At 43.6% G+C, this 13,257-nt stretch overlaps 1 protein-coding gene across 1 annotated transcript; it reads left to right on the top strand.

Annotated features, from left to right (window-relative positions):
- The first annotated feature begins 588 nt into the window (after positions 1 to 588).
- slc17a6b (solute carrier family 17 member 6b) lies at positions 589 to 13,022 on the top strand. Its single transcript, XM_062471420.1, has 12 exons — positions 589 to 1,119; positions 2,789 to 3,044; positions 3,518 to 3,636; positions 5,240 to 5,354; positions 6,669 to 6,756; positions 7,409 to 7,495; positions 8,008 to 8,150; positions 8,671 to 8,820; positions 9,081 to 9,213; positions 9,517 to 9,627; positions 10,450 to 10,577; positions 10,879 to 13,022. The coding sequence occupies exons 1-12, from the start codon at positions 1,046 to 1,048 to the stop codon at positions 11,215 to 11,217; spliced, it is 1,743 nt and encodes a 580-aa protein (XP_062327404.1). The 5' UTR covers positions 589 to 1,045; the 3' UTR covers positions 11,218 to 13,022.
- Positions 13,023 to 13,257: the final 235 nt, after the last annotated feature.

Here is a 13,257-nt window from a genome sequence, read left to right as displayed (position 1 = left end):
AACTGAGGTTAAATATGAATAATATTGTTTGTGTTTTGTGAGTGAGACAGAGAGATGTTAATTGAGAAAAAGAGAGAGAGAGAGAGAGAGAGACTGAAAAGGAGGAGGGGTTAGATGCCTAAATTATTTATGGTTTCTATGTTCAAGAGAGCTCGTTCGTGGAGAATCCACTTCTCATCTGGTTTCCATAGCACCGCCCTCGGGAGGGTTTTACTCCAGCTTTGATGCCCATGGAGTCTAGCCCAGTCTGCAGCCATGTTTTGATAAGCACATACAATTGAGAACATTCTTTAGATCAATGGCTTAAAAATCTACCAGTCACAAAAATGGTTTCATCATTTAATTCATTAATGCAATTGCAAATAAATGATTTGTATAAGTATACCTATAGTCCTTATGACACAGCAATGAGCAATTGACTGAATTATGTCCATAATTCGTAATTTTTTGTTGGTGTTTAATTTCTCCTTGAGTTTAATATGGATTTAAATGTGGACAATCGGTTCGCACCTACGCTCAGCTGTTAGGCACGAAGCTGTCGCTGACCTTGGTGCTGAACGGCCAGAGGTTCTCGCGACGTCAGAAAAGCTGGTGCTCTCCACGAGACGTGAGCGCTCAGCTCCGCGATTTATTGAAGCAACTCCACAAACCGCTGGTCTCCGGTTCAAGCGGTTGTTTTTTGTTTGTCATTGTTTCGAGAAAAGAAAAGAAGAATCTGTTAATAGGCTACTAGTGTGTTTTGTTTTGTTCGCAGAGCATATCTGATAGTTTCCATTGCCATGGCAGAGCGTATTCTTACAGTACACGAGGAGAGCGATGGCTTTATACTTCTGAATAGGGAGTCAGAGCACATCTGATTTCTCTCGCATATCGGCTTGGCGTTTTTACAGACGTCGGCGTTTGTAAATTGTCGCTTTTTCATTCAAAACAAATCTGAGATAAATAACAGTGTTCGAAACACTGGTTCGTTCCGTCAACATAGCACCGTAACATGATGTATAAACATTAGAAAATATATATTTAGGGGAAAAAATCAAATTTGGATATGGAGTCCGTCAAGATGAGAGCTACCGCGGGCGTGAAGGAATTTGCGGGAAAGACTTTGGGGCATATGTACAGGTAAGAAAAAATCTTTAGCCTATATTTATGTTATGTTCTTGAATGAAAGCTTTATTTGTTTTGTTCATTTATTTTTCTAAATATAATTTAGGCCGGTTGGCGACCTGTTCTGAGTGTTTGTGACTATGTCTAGGACAGCGCCAAGCCTTTAGACTAGTCACGAGGAAGGAATTATGTAAATGTGTGTAACTGGATCTTTCCAACGTTGGATGAAACCTGACGCTTGTGTTGATAGCCTGATGCGCATTTAGCCTACCAAATTATTAATATTAAAGGAATTCGTTCGATATAGGCTAAAGGCCTAGCTTATAGCCCACCTGTTTTTCACGTTCATTTGTTAGGCTATCTTTTGCTCTAATATTTCACACGAGATTCCAGTCGTGAGTGAGAACAGAAAACTATCTTGAATCAGCCTATTTAAATTGTAAAGACGCGGGATTTGACGTAGCCTAATATCTAGGCATAGGCTATTCCTCGTAATATCTAGGCAGAATTCAATTTTGCTATTAAGGGAGGGTTTAATGCCAATGTTACATTCTTAGTGGTTGCACTTGGGCTGTAAATCAATTACAGAAGACCAAAATGCAAAACATTTCTTTTAAATTTAGATTTTTCGTTACATTTTTGTTTTTTTATGACGCTTTGAAAATGTAATTCTTACCTTGTAGCCTAAAACACTAAATAAAGTAGTCCCTATACAGCCACTAATATTGGAAACCTCCAGTCGAATACAAAATTAATGTAATGATGAAAACGATGATTACGTTGTTTCGGAAATGAAACAAATATCTTTTTTCTGATAGATAGGTTATTTTACAATGTAAAGTGTAGGCCTAGTCTTATTAATAACCCAGTTTCTAAAAATGCTGTCACTTAATATTAGGAATCAATGAGAGAGAACTTTAAGAATTAATGCCATGCTTTAGTTGTGAGTGGTGGAATGGAATTGCCACATGTAATCGTGTGGTGAATGAAACGTTCCTAAAATATTTTCAGAAAATATTGACGTCTATTATGGCAGGCAGGCTGTTGCAAATGGCCTATTCCACAGACAATAATTTCTTCACATCTTTTGAAAACATTATAAGCTTTTTAAGTTTATATAACACTTAAATGTTGAGAAAACGTATCGAATAAATTCGAAAAGGATCAACAACGTCTGAAATAATCATTGGAGACGAAAACTACTGCCCAATCCTTGCATGCAAATGAGGGTGAAGGTGAGCGCGCGGGTTGCTGCAATGCGGTAGGACATGGCGCATCTTCGCTTGTCTTCTGAATCTTCTACGCCTCTATCCCTTCTTTTACAGATATGATTAATATTTCGTAACTACATGTATTCAGTCTATCCATTCACAGCAAAATAAAACATCATGTTCCGGTTTGAAGAGCTGTTTTGGTGATTGTAGGCTAGGGTGAACCTGGGCCCATTCTAATATTAAAACTGAAATGATAAATCGTAGTTTTAAGTAGGCTAGGGCATACAAACATTTAAACGAAATACTTCACTCATTGCTCGTCGTTAGTGGGCCATCATGTGGCCTGCCATATCAAACTGCACCCATACTGATATGTAAAGGCTGTCTTTGAATAGGGAGAGCTTTTGTTTAGGAAGTAAGTTGTTGTCAAAGAATAGATGACAATGTCAACCGTAATTCCATAATTTCAGGGTTATGGAGAAACGGCAGAAACCCGGTGAGGTGATTGAACTGACCGAAGACGGCCGACCCTCTGAGGCCGCCGTGAAAAAGCCACCCCTGTGCGACTGCACGTGCTTTGGGCTGCCCCGCCGTTATATCATTGCCATCATGAGTGGACTCGGTTTCTGCATCTCGTTCGGGATCCGGTGTAATCTAGGCGTGGCCATTGTGGGCATGGTCAACAACAGCACGATACACCAGAATGGGAAGATCATCATCAAAGAGGTGTGTGCGCTGCAGGCCTATGCACGTTATTGACGTCTAGAGGATGTAGCAATCAATTCCCCTTTCATTTCCTGAAGATCTTTTTATTTCAAAATTAATCCAGATAAACCCTTAGAAGTTTTTCATCTGACATTGTGAGCTTACTTTCTCCCACAATAATTATACACGGCATATCGGCATCCTTCATGGAGGCTATATAGGCCCATCAGCCTAAGTCACAGCAAATAATACACTTCCCTATTGGTTATTTTAAATCCTAAAGCCAAATTATGGTTTATTCCCAATATCAATGTATTTTCTGCACAATCAAGTTTAATTATTTCATTTGATTTAGCAGCCCTTTAGCATTGGGATATTTTGTAAATTCACTGCATGCGCATTTGCTCAAATAAAGACTACATGCTTAAGAGTTTATCATTTAGAATCACTTGCTTTGTAAATTATTTGTTAAGTGTTCTTATTTTTATTTGAAGAAAGCCAAGTTTAACTGGGACCCGGAAACAGTTGGGATGATCCACGGCTCGTTCTTTTGGGGGTACATAGTGACGCAGATTCCAGGAGGATGGATCTGCTCGAGACTGGCAGCGAACAGGTAACGCCCCACGAGATTTATTAATACTATAATTCCCTATCTAGGGCCTCTTCGTTTGTCCTAATGTAAAACATAAGATAATGGACATTGTGTATAATATATTTAATATTGAAAATCATATTTTATTGGGATTGGGCCACATGTTTATGAAACAATGCGCAATGCTGTTTATTTATATTGTTAACCTATTATACCCACGTTTGTCTGTAAGATATTGCCCAACATTTGCTTGTGTTAAATGGTGCCATTGTCAAGGCCTTTGATTTGAAACCCACTTCTTACCTCTGAAATGTTAATGTTATTTTTGAATTTAAATAAATTATCTGCAAAAGGCGGTTTGCAGGCTCTTCTGCAATATTCTGCACTGCCTTGGTAGACATGCAAATGCAGACAGGGAAGGAACCTTCAACTCCTGCAAGGCCAAGGAGATTTGACCGTATAGCCCAGTTCCTCGGGGCATTGTGCCACCTGTTAATGAGGTCTCCTGGGGGAGCCATGACTAATCTCATGGCCTCGCGGGCCATGGCGACCAGCCCGGGTCTCGGCGCCAAAGGCTTTTATTCATGCACGCTCTTGTGCATGGGGTGGCTGGTATACTTAATAAGATTCACACTAGTGCAACGAAGGGGGTTTGGCTGCTATAATATCAGAAAATGTGTGATATTTAAAATTAACAATAAATGCGTTATAGGCCTATGTATTACGGATTGCATTTATAGGCCTATACATTATGTCGATCACTGGAATAGGATAATAATGAAGGATGAAACATATTATCCCACCAAAATAAACCCCTCAAAATCTGCCCAGTCTTTGAAAATTAATTTATAATTGTATTAGGCGAAATGCTTTGATTTTTTATCTTGCGTGTTTATTGTCTGTTCATGTCCAATTGATTGACATTGAGAGATGTAATCGAATGAACCGTCTCGTGCCAGAGAGGTGCCTCAGTCGGATTAGGGCTTGCTCCCCGCGTGCGGGTGGGTTGGTGTGTACAAGACGTGACAAAAATGAAAAAAGAACTACGTGGTATTCATTAGGGACCGTTCATGCGTTGGCTCAGCTGCGCTCCCAGCAACCATACAGCCTGCTGTCGGCACGCCCTGCCATCACCCTTTCATTTCACCAGCCGCTTTGACACGGAATAATGAGAGCGATGCATTTCGTTTTGCTGGTTTTAAAAACGACTCGGAGAAGGCCTTAATTCTCGGAATAGGGAAATGATAGCCTACCAATGTAGGCGTGTATTAATAGGTTGGTTTTAACCTTCTGAACAATGTACCGATAATTGTATATAAATTATCACGTTTTGGCGGACTGGAGGAATGGACCCTATTCAAATAAATATCAGAACTTGTATACGTTTAGCCTGAAAAGAAGGCAAAAAGAATGTGTGAAGGATCACACTGCAAAATCGTTCTGGAAAAAAACTGTAGATCCAGAGATTCACTAAGCATATACTGGCCCTTTTCAAACAGCCATTTTAGAACGAAAGAACCACAAACAGCATTGTACAAAAGGGAGGCCAAAAAAATCGAAATCATGTGAATATGGTGTTCTAACAGATGCTACCATGAGTGTTTAATGTTGCTGTTCTCTGCAGGGTTTTCGGGGCTGCCATCCTCCTCACCTCCACTCTCAACATGTTCATTCCCTCTGCTGCGCGGTTCCACTACGGCTGTGTCATCTTCGTGAGGATATTGCAAGGTCTAGTGGAGGTGAGCCCCTTCTCTAAAGGGACACATTGCTCTTTTTGTGATCACTGCTTCTTCATTTAATCCACTGCAACATAAAGCAATGTGCCAAGCTTAATAACAGCCCCTACAATTGGAAACAATCCATGCTCCTTTTTCTTTCAGTGGTGTTCAAAACTGTTAATGTTGTGGAGCCACATGGATTATTATCGGGTTGCAAAAACAGTCAAATCAAGGGCACCCAACATCAGAAGTAGCCTGTGGAAATGTGACACTGTTGTATTGATCTGTAGCATGTGTAGGGTAGTCCTTATGTCACTATAAACTACCATGTCCAGCAGTCATACCACTTGTGTAGCAAAACCGCTGGCCTGGACAGAATCTCACACCATCGTGCTGATACAACATAGCTCAGAAATCCTGCTGTAGTCTGTAGTGAAACACGAAACTCTCAGCACATCAAATGGCTTGTAGTAAAACACGATACGTTGACACACTGTAGTCAGCACTCCAAGAACAGCCCACAACCTGAACAGATATGAACACATTTGACATTATCTGAGAAGTGAAACACACAAGAGAATAACTAAGCACAGCTCCATATAATTATTATATAAATGAATACATTCAATGAATACATGATAGAAATTGGAATTTGAATAAGATAGGTGTGCTTCCTGATTTCATGAAGACAAGTTGGTTGGTAACTTGATCAAATCTGACATGTGGGTGTTCTTGTCCGGAGTGGGTGCAGGGCCCGTACACTGGCCTGTTGGACAGCGTGTGTTGTCACCAGCCTGCTCAGTGGTGATGTACATACAGAGACCTGTGCTGTTGGCGTGATCCATGCACACTGCAGTTTTCCAATAGCACACTCTGTTCCAATTAGTCACTGATGAACACTTAATGGGAGCAGCACTGTCTGTGCAGCACACAGCTTGTCATGCCCAGAGCATTGACTTTCACTTATTAATGTTAATCAAAAAAGTAATCAACTGTGAATGTTGGTTTTTGTTTGTGCTCACATCTGAGATACAGACACGACAGTTAATGTGTGATGGTTCATTGTCCATTGGGATTGTCGGTTTAATGTAATGTGCAAACATCTATTTATTATAGCTTGGTAGGCTACATATGTTACCAGTTTGGCCTTTTATTCTGTATCTGTAATAGCTGTTTGCGTTTGACAGAGATGAGACTCACCTTTAAACAGTGTACCATGTATGCAATGTATATAATAAGTGTATTACATACATTCGTTTGGTCCAATGTATTATCTAGTCTCTATGGATGTTTTGCTTACACACTATGGTGTGTGTGTGATGTGTGTGTGTTCAGGGTGTCACTTACCCAGCATGCCACGGCATATGGAGTAAGTGGGCTCCTCCACTGGAAAGGAGTCGTCTGGCAACCACTTCCTTCTGTGGTAAACAAGCTCCCCTAGTTCACACATTTATCTATAGACTTGATAGCTGCAGTCACCTGCAGTCACCTTGTTCCAAACAGTTTTAATATTCTAACTCTTATTCGCTCCTCCATTCCCCTCCTTGCCCCTCTCTCCTCTCTTCTTCTCTCCTCCATTCCCCTCCTTGCCCCTCTCTCCTCTCTTCTTCTCTCCTCCATTTCCCTCCTTGCCCTCTCTCCTCTCTTCTTCTCTCCTCCATTCCCCTCCTTGCCCCTCTCTCCTCTCTTCTTCTCTCCTCCATTCCCCTCCTTGCCCTCTCTCCTCTCTTCTTCTCTCCTCCATTCCCCTCCTTGCCCCTCTCTCCTCTCTTCTTCTCTCCTCCATTCCCCTCCTTGCCCCTCTCTCCTCTCTTCTTCTCTCCTCCATTCCCCTCCTTGCCCCTCTCTCCTCTCTTCTTCTCTCCTCCATTCCCCTCCTTGCCCCTCTCTCCTCTCTTCTTCTCTCCTCCATTTCCCTCCTTGCCCTCTCTCCTCTCTTCTTCTCTTCTCCATTTCCCTCCTTGCCCCTCTCTCCTCTCTTCTTCTCTCCTCCATTCCCCTCCTTGCCCTCTCTCCTCTCTTCTTCTCTCCTCCATTTCCCTCCTTGCCCCTCTCTCCTCTCCTGTTCTCTCCAGGGTCGTATGCTGGAGCTGTCATAGCCATGCCTCTGGCTGGTATTCTCGTGCAGTACTCAGGATGGTCCTCCGTGTTTTATATCTATGGTAAGATATTGTGTGTGTGTGTGTGTGTGAATCATCAGTGTGATTCGTCATCAGATCTTCTGAGTCTTTTGATACTGCTACAGACCTCCAGCCTCAGAGAAAGCCAAATGGATTTACCAATCCAGGATTTCTATCGATTTACTCTGCAATGTTTTGGTGTGTCTGGCCTCCAATAATGATTCCTCCCCCTGTGGATGGCATGCTGGCCTCTCGATCTGGTCTTCAGGCTGTTTTGGAAAAACAGCATCAGACGGTCTCTGTTTTTTATTTTGCAATGATTGAGTTAAATTCTGAAGAGGCCCACATCAAACAGCCATTTTAGGGCTTGAGGGATTTACATTGCCAAAAGCACTTTCAAAATGAATAGACCTCTGATACCCACTAGCAGATCTGAAGTCTTTTCTCCTTCCCTTTCTTTGTGAATCTATTGGCTGTTGACCAATTCTTAATTTCTATTATTCTGCTTACGTGTGTTTATGTGTGTGTGTGTGTGTGTCTGTGCGTGTGCGTAGGCTGCTTTGGGATCCTGTGGTACATGTTCTGGATCTTAGTGTCCTACGAGAGTCCTGCTGACCACCCTACCATCACAGACGAGGAGCGCTGCTACATCGAGGAGAGCATTGGAGAGAGTGCCAAGCTCATGGGACCGTCCGAGGTCAGGACCATGCCCTCAAATAACCCTCAGTCAACCAATGACATAACTGTCACTTACCTTACTCGGATTCTCACTTCTGGGTTTGATGTTAGAGGGACAGTAGGGCAGAGTGAATGTTTCCAGCTAGCTCTGGAATTCATTATACTAAAGTGGGTAGGCTCCCCTGTCCTACTTTCAAAGTAGCTATGTTTTGATCCGATCCCTTGAGGTCTCTCTTTCTCTCTCTCTCTCTCTCTCTCTCTCTCTCTCTCTCTCTCTCTCTCTCTCTCTCTCTCTCTCTCTCTCTCTCTCTCTCTCTCTCTCTCTCTCTCTCTCTCTCTCTCTCTCTCTCTCTCTCTCTCTCTCTCTCTCTCTCTCTCTCTCTCTCTCTCTCTCTCTCTCTCTCTCTCTCTCTCACTCGCTCACTCGTTTTGTGAATATCAGATTGACCACTACGGAACCACTGCTGTCAGCATTTAAACAAATCTTTCCATCTCTCGAATGCCAGTTAATCAATGATGGCATTTGTTTCCCTCTGCAGAAATTCAAGACCCCCTGGAAGAAGTTCTTCACCTCCATGCCTGTCTATGCAATCATCGTGGCCAATTTCTGCAGGAGCTGGACCTTCTACCTGCTGCTCATCAGCCAGCCGGCCTACTTCGAGGAGGTGTTTGGGTTTGAGATTAGCAAGGTGAGACTTCATATCGGAGTCCCAGCTGAGAGGAGTGTGGGTTTGAGATGATCAAGGTCAGACATCACTGAGACAGCCCCCAGCTCCGAGCTCATTCATTCAGTTTGGTTCTGTTGTTTAAAGAGGATTTGGTTGAACTCCTGCCGCCAACCTAGTGCAGTATTGAATTAAATGAGCAGATTTGATTTATGTAGCACTGTGTCATTTGGTCTCTTCAATCTAGACAATACAGGTACATTTCTGTGTTGGTGTGTGTTTAGGTCGGCATGCTGTCTGCCCTGCCTCACCTGGTGATGACCATCATAGTGCCCATTGGTGGTCAGCTGGCTGACTACCTCCGCACAAGGAACATTCTGTCCACCACCACCGTAAGGAAGATCATGAACTGTGGAGGTGAGACATGTATTCAGTTAGCATATGTTTATCCAAAGCGACAGAACACAGTACATATTCTGTTGTAGAATAAGTGCCGCAGACCATCAAAGACTAGAAATGCACAGTTCCAACCGTATTACAGTGGTTGGATGGCTATCCATCAGTTAACAGCAGCATTTCACAACAGTAGCTGTGAAAATATGTGTAGTCTGTGTCTGAGATACACTGTAATTACATTTCCACTCTGACAACTGGAAATAGCCTTGGGTCATTGTATGTGTATATGTGTGTGTGTGTGTGTGTGTGTGTGTGTGTCTAAAGGGTTTGGCATGGAGGCCACGTTGCTGTTGGTGGTAGGATATTCCCACAGTAAAGGTGTAGCCATCTCCTTCCTGGTCCTAGCTGTGGGCTTCAGTGGGTTTGCTATATCAGGTCAGTACCAATATAATATTGTATTTAATACTCCAGGTGCAACACATTTGTACTTTGCACAGCTTTTAATCAAATTATATGAATTTGCATGTTGGATTGTCTCATATTATGTTTCATTTACATTTATTCATTTGGCAGACCCTTTTAGCCAACACAACCTACAAAAAGTATTTGCATACTGCATTTAGTGAGTGCAGGAGATGTGTGAACGATAAGGGGACTGATGCAAGAATACCAGCACTGCTCTCTGAGTAGCCAGTAGCAGACAAGGTCTAGCCCACAGCTTGGTCACAGCGAACACTGGGCCAGCTTGGAACCGAGGGAACCAGGTCGATGCCTCACCCCTCCCCTGTTTCCTCCAGCTGGGGCCTGAGATGGAGGCTTTCTCCTGTAGTGTTTAATAATTCAGCGGACACCCCTGGAGAGAGGGGGAGGCTGGAGAGAGGGGGAGGCTGGAGAGAGGGGGAGGCTGGAGAGTGGGGGACGCTGGGGAGTGGGGGAGGCTGGAGAGTGGGGGAGGCTGGGGAGTGGGGGAGGCTGGAGAGTGGGGGAGGCTGGGGAGTGGGGGAGGCTGGAGAGTGGGGGAGGCTGGGGAGTGGGGGAGGCTGGAGAGTGGCCGGCAGACAGGGGAGCAGGCAGGGAGGCATGGTGGCAGGCTGGTAGAGAGACAGATAGACAGACAGACAGGCAGCAAGCCACTGGCAGGCGGATAAATAGACTGGAATACAGGCAAACAGGCAGGCTGATAGTCAGACAGACAGGTAGCCATGTTGTGCAGCAGTCAGAGAGGACACTCTCACCTCTCAATCTCTCTCCCATCAGGGTTTAATGTCAATCACTTGGACATCGCTCCACGCTATGCCAGTATCCTAATGGGCATATCCAACGGGGTGGGCACATTGTCTGGCATGGTGTGTCCTCTGATTGTGGGTGCCATGACAAAGAACAAGGTAAACAAAGAGTTTTAGTACGCGATTAGTTGCTCATGTATCAAACCAGACCGCATTCTGACTCTTAGCTCCCCCCTCCCCCATATTTCCATCTTCCATTCCCCTCCCCCTCGCCTCTCCTCTTTTCTTCCCCCCTCACCTTCCCTCCTACCCCACTCCTGCTTCCCTCCCTCCTACCCTCTCTTATCCTCCCGCTCTGTTCACATGCTCACCCTCTCACCCCCACCCTCAACCCGCTCTTCTCCTTCTTCCTCACCTGCTCCCCTCCTCCCCCCCCCCCTTCCTCCCCCTCTCCTGGCAGACTCGAGAGGAGTGGCAGTACGTGTTCCTCATCGCCTCCATGGTGCACTACGGGGGTGTGATCTTCTACGGCCTGTTCGCCTCAGGGGACAAGCAGCCATGGGCCGACCCGGAGCTCACCAGCGACGAGAAGTGCGGCTTCATCGACGAGGACGAGCTGGCGGAGGAGACGGGTGACATCACCCAGAGCTACGGAGCCCTGGGAGGACCAGCCAAGACGTACGGAGCCACGACTCAGGTCAACGGGGGCTGGGCCGACAGCTGGGAGAAGAAGGAGGAGTACGTCCAGGAGGAGGCGGGTGCCGGAGGGTACGGGTACAAGCAGGAGGACTACTCCTAGAGCAGAGGGCCATCCACTCACACTCCAGCCCATGGGTAGACTTATTTTGGAGTGTTTGCGAGTTTAGAATTCTAAGCAGAAACAAAAAAAAAGATAACGATCCATTGTTGTATGTTTGCACAAATTCAAAAATCGTTATTTAAAAAAGATCAACTTTAAAATAGAAATTTAATGTAAAACTGCTAAAGAGAACAAATAAAAATACAATAGTGATGTAACACATATCAGATTGGCGAGTTGTAAATGTAATATGAATATAAATTCTAGATATATTTATTTGGAGTGCAATCTTGTGTACCAGTGTGAACCATTCCCCCCTGAGTGAGCTACCAGTCGAAGCTTGCAGGGTCACCATAGTTACAGTTTGACATATTTCCTGGACAATCCTTTCCTGTACTCTCAGAAAACAAAAAGCGTGACTAAGATAAGATGGGTTCTTTTGTGGCGTGGGAGAACCCCCTTGATCTCGTTTAACAATGTAAGGTTCCAACAGGAACATATAAGTTAGTTGTTTAGAGGGTTCCCCCACATAGATGCCCTGAGAACCCTGTTAGAGCCGCTTGTTTTTGAGAGTGCGTCCTGACTCCAGTGCCATGGCCCCTCCTCCAGAGCCAGTGGTTGTCGTGGGGAACAGTCTGTCACTGCAGGTCATGTGACCCAGGACAGCGCTCACATCCTGGCGGAGGTCATATGTCTCCCTAAAGCACTGGTGCGGATGTTTCTTTACCATGCCCGATATGTTTTTATTTTTCTTATCAGCGTTTGTAAATCTGTGTTTCTTAACATATATGGCTAGGTGCAGAGAAAAAGAAAGAATAAGATGAGGAGAAGGATTTGATGACATTCATTACTTGCAATACTCAGCAGTAGAGTCATAATGTCCTTCTTCCATGGTCATTGTGTATAGACAGGCCATTTAAAGTCAAGTGTTACCAATGCATTGTTGAAACCTTTTGTTTTTATACATGTATGTTTTTTCAGAGGTGACAAAAGATGAAACAATGCAAAACGGTTCAAAAGTACAAAGAAAAATGGTTGTACTCAGTCTGGCTTAATGGAAAACATGTCAAACTCAAATGTAAACTAATGTGGAGAGGGTTCAGTGTAGTATATGTGTCTAAAAACAAGTCTAAATAGATTATATTCAAAAGAGAGATTAAGTCAATACAGAGTTAATACAACATATAATAAAATGTCAATGCAGAGAATGGAATAAATAACGAATTTGATCGATGTTGCCAGTTGATGAAAACTAATTGGTGAAGTGGTTGAATTTAATCAACTTTATGCCTCTTTTAAATTGTATTTGAATGCTTTTGAACATTAGATGTGTAAAAAAAAGTCCATGACATGACAGCTAATGCTGCCAGCATCACTTCAGAAATGTTTACCTTTCCAGAGAAAGCAGGTTGACCAATGAAAATTGCTGATCAAGATAAACAAGATCAGCATAAAGAAAGTAACTAGTCAGTGTAACTTTCATGGACCTTGTATGAATATTCCAAAAGTGTGTCATTCCTTACTTTCTTACCTCTTTTGAGGTCATCTCTGATCTAACAGGATTGGGTGAATAAGTGAGCCTGCCTACGTTGCTCCAACCAATACGGTAACATCAGATCAGTGATGTCACAGCTGAACAGAGGAAGGAAGCTTTAAAAGTATTCGAACAGGGCCCAGTGTTTTAGAGTTCTGTCAGAAGCACAAGTAGACACAGGGACCCAGCCTGTCCTCTCACTAACTGTCAGCGGAAACCTCAATTGAGCACTTAACTATCTAAAGTAGATCTGTGTGTGTGTGTGTGTGTGCGCGTGAAAAAATGTATTTATGCATGGAACATGGAGTAGTTTGTGTATTTCTTTTTTTCTTTTTCTTTCACAGTCTTTTTCGCTTTAAACTGTTACTGATGTGTCAATTTCTTTGCACAATTAACCAAAGGTGTAGAGTAGAGGTGGGTATAAGCTTGGTGAGAGCATCTATGCTAAAGATGCATTTGGGAGTTAGCTGCAGGGCTGCTGGGAACTAGCTGGAGGCAGAGCTAAG

Source organism: Osmerus eperlanus, chromosome 10, assembly GCF_963692335.1.
Source record: "Osmerus eperlanus chromosome 10, fOsmEpe2.1, whole genome shotgun sequence".
Classification (NCBI taxonomy): domain Eukaryota; kingdom Metazoa; phylum Chordata; class Actinopteri; order Osmeriformes; family Osmeridae; genus Osmerus; species Osmerus eperlanus.
This window is presented reverse-complemented; position numbering and strand designations above follow the sequence as displayed.

Coding starts and splice junctions, on each gene's coding strand:
- slc17a6b (XM_062471420.1), top strand. CDS start 1,046: ATGGAGTCCGTCAAGATGAGAGCTACCGCGGGCGTGAAGGAATTTGCG. Junction 8,151..8,670: donor AGCTCATGGGACCGTCCGAG/GTCAGGACCATG, acceptor TTCCCTCTGCAG/AAATTCAAGACCCCCTGGAA. Junction 10,578..10,878: donor GTGCCATGACAAAGAACAAG/GTAAACAAAGAG, acceptor CTCTCCTGGCAG/ACTCGAGAGGAGTGGCAGTA.